The 1,005-nt window shown below is 23.7% G+C and overlaps 1 protein-coding gene across 1 annotated transcript; it reads right to left on the reverse strand.

Moving 5' to 3' along the window:
* Positions 1–322: 322 nt before the first annotated feature.
* On the reverse strand, positions 323–924 carry LOAG_15981 (hypothetical protein; the record flags this gene model as incomplete). Its single annotated transcript, XM_003151468.1, has 2 exons — positions 323–514; positions 742–924. Coding segments are annotated over 2 exons (375 nt in total), but the record flags the coding sequence as incomplete, so codon positions are not given.
* Positions 925–1,005: the final 81 nt, after the last annotated feature.

The raw sequence follows: 1,005 nt of genomic DNA on the forward strand, positions 1-1,005 counted from the left end.
ATTATTATTATTATTATTATTATTATTATTATTATTATTATTATTATTATTATTATTATTATTATTATTATTATTATTATTATTATTATTATTATTATTATTATTATTATTATTATTATTATTATTATTATTATTATTATTATTATTATTATTATTATTATTATTATTATTATTATTATTATTAATTATTATTATTACAACATTATTATTATTTTTTTTCTACAATTTTAATGTACACCATTTATTTTATCACTCCAGATGAATTCTTTGGTAAAACTATATTCATTGTGGATATTAAAACTGAATATTTTCCTCAACTAACCCTTATAGTGCGAGAATTATAACCAACAGTTCGATTTGACTGATAAATACTTTCTAAACACCACTGAACACAATAGAATAGACTTTTCGGACTGGGAATCATATTGAAAGGTGGCGGAAGTGTCGCTGTATCATCGAAGTATTCAATCCAAAGTTTACTTCGAGCAAATTTCCATTCAACATCTGCTTGATTCTGAGGAAAACAGATAAAAATTTATGTAAAATGTAAAATAGACTGAATAAAATTTAATTTGTGCGAAGAAAAAAGTTATATAAAAGAGATATTTAAGTACTCATTGTTAGCAATAAAAAGAGATAAAAGTAATTGATAAGAATGAATGAATTCATATCTTGACAAGAATTGTTAACACTGTAATTCGGTCAGTTTATCTGAAGTTAAAAAGAAATTTATTTATTTACAAAGATATCCTGATATGAATTGCTCATCATTGCGATAAGCATATTGAGAAGGACGATCACCGAGCAACAACAATAACAGCCAAGTATTGTTTGACCTGTCCATTTGGTTGGCCCATGTGATTCGACGATATCTAATTGTTCCAGAATGATAATCCCAAATGATGACCAAAATAATGTTTCCATTGAATTGTATAGACTAAATGTAATGTTACATAAGTGAATGCTATATTTGATAATGATAATAATAATAACGGCAATAATAAG

Source organism: Loa loa (assembly GCF_000183805.2).
Source record: "Loa loa unplaced genomic scaffold supercont3.3435, whole genome shotgun sequence".
In the NCBI taxonomy this organism is placed as follows: Eukaryota; Metazoa; Nematoda; class Chromadorea; order Rhabditida; family Onchocercidae; genus Loa; species Loa loa.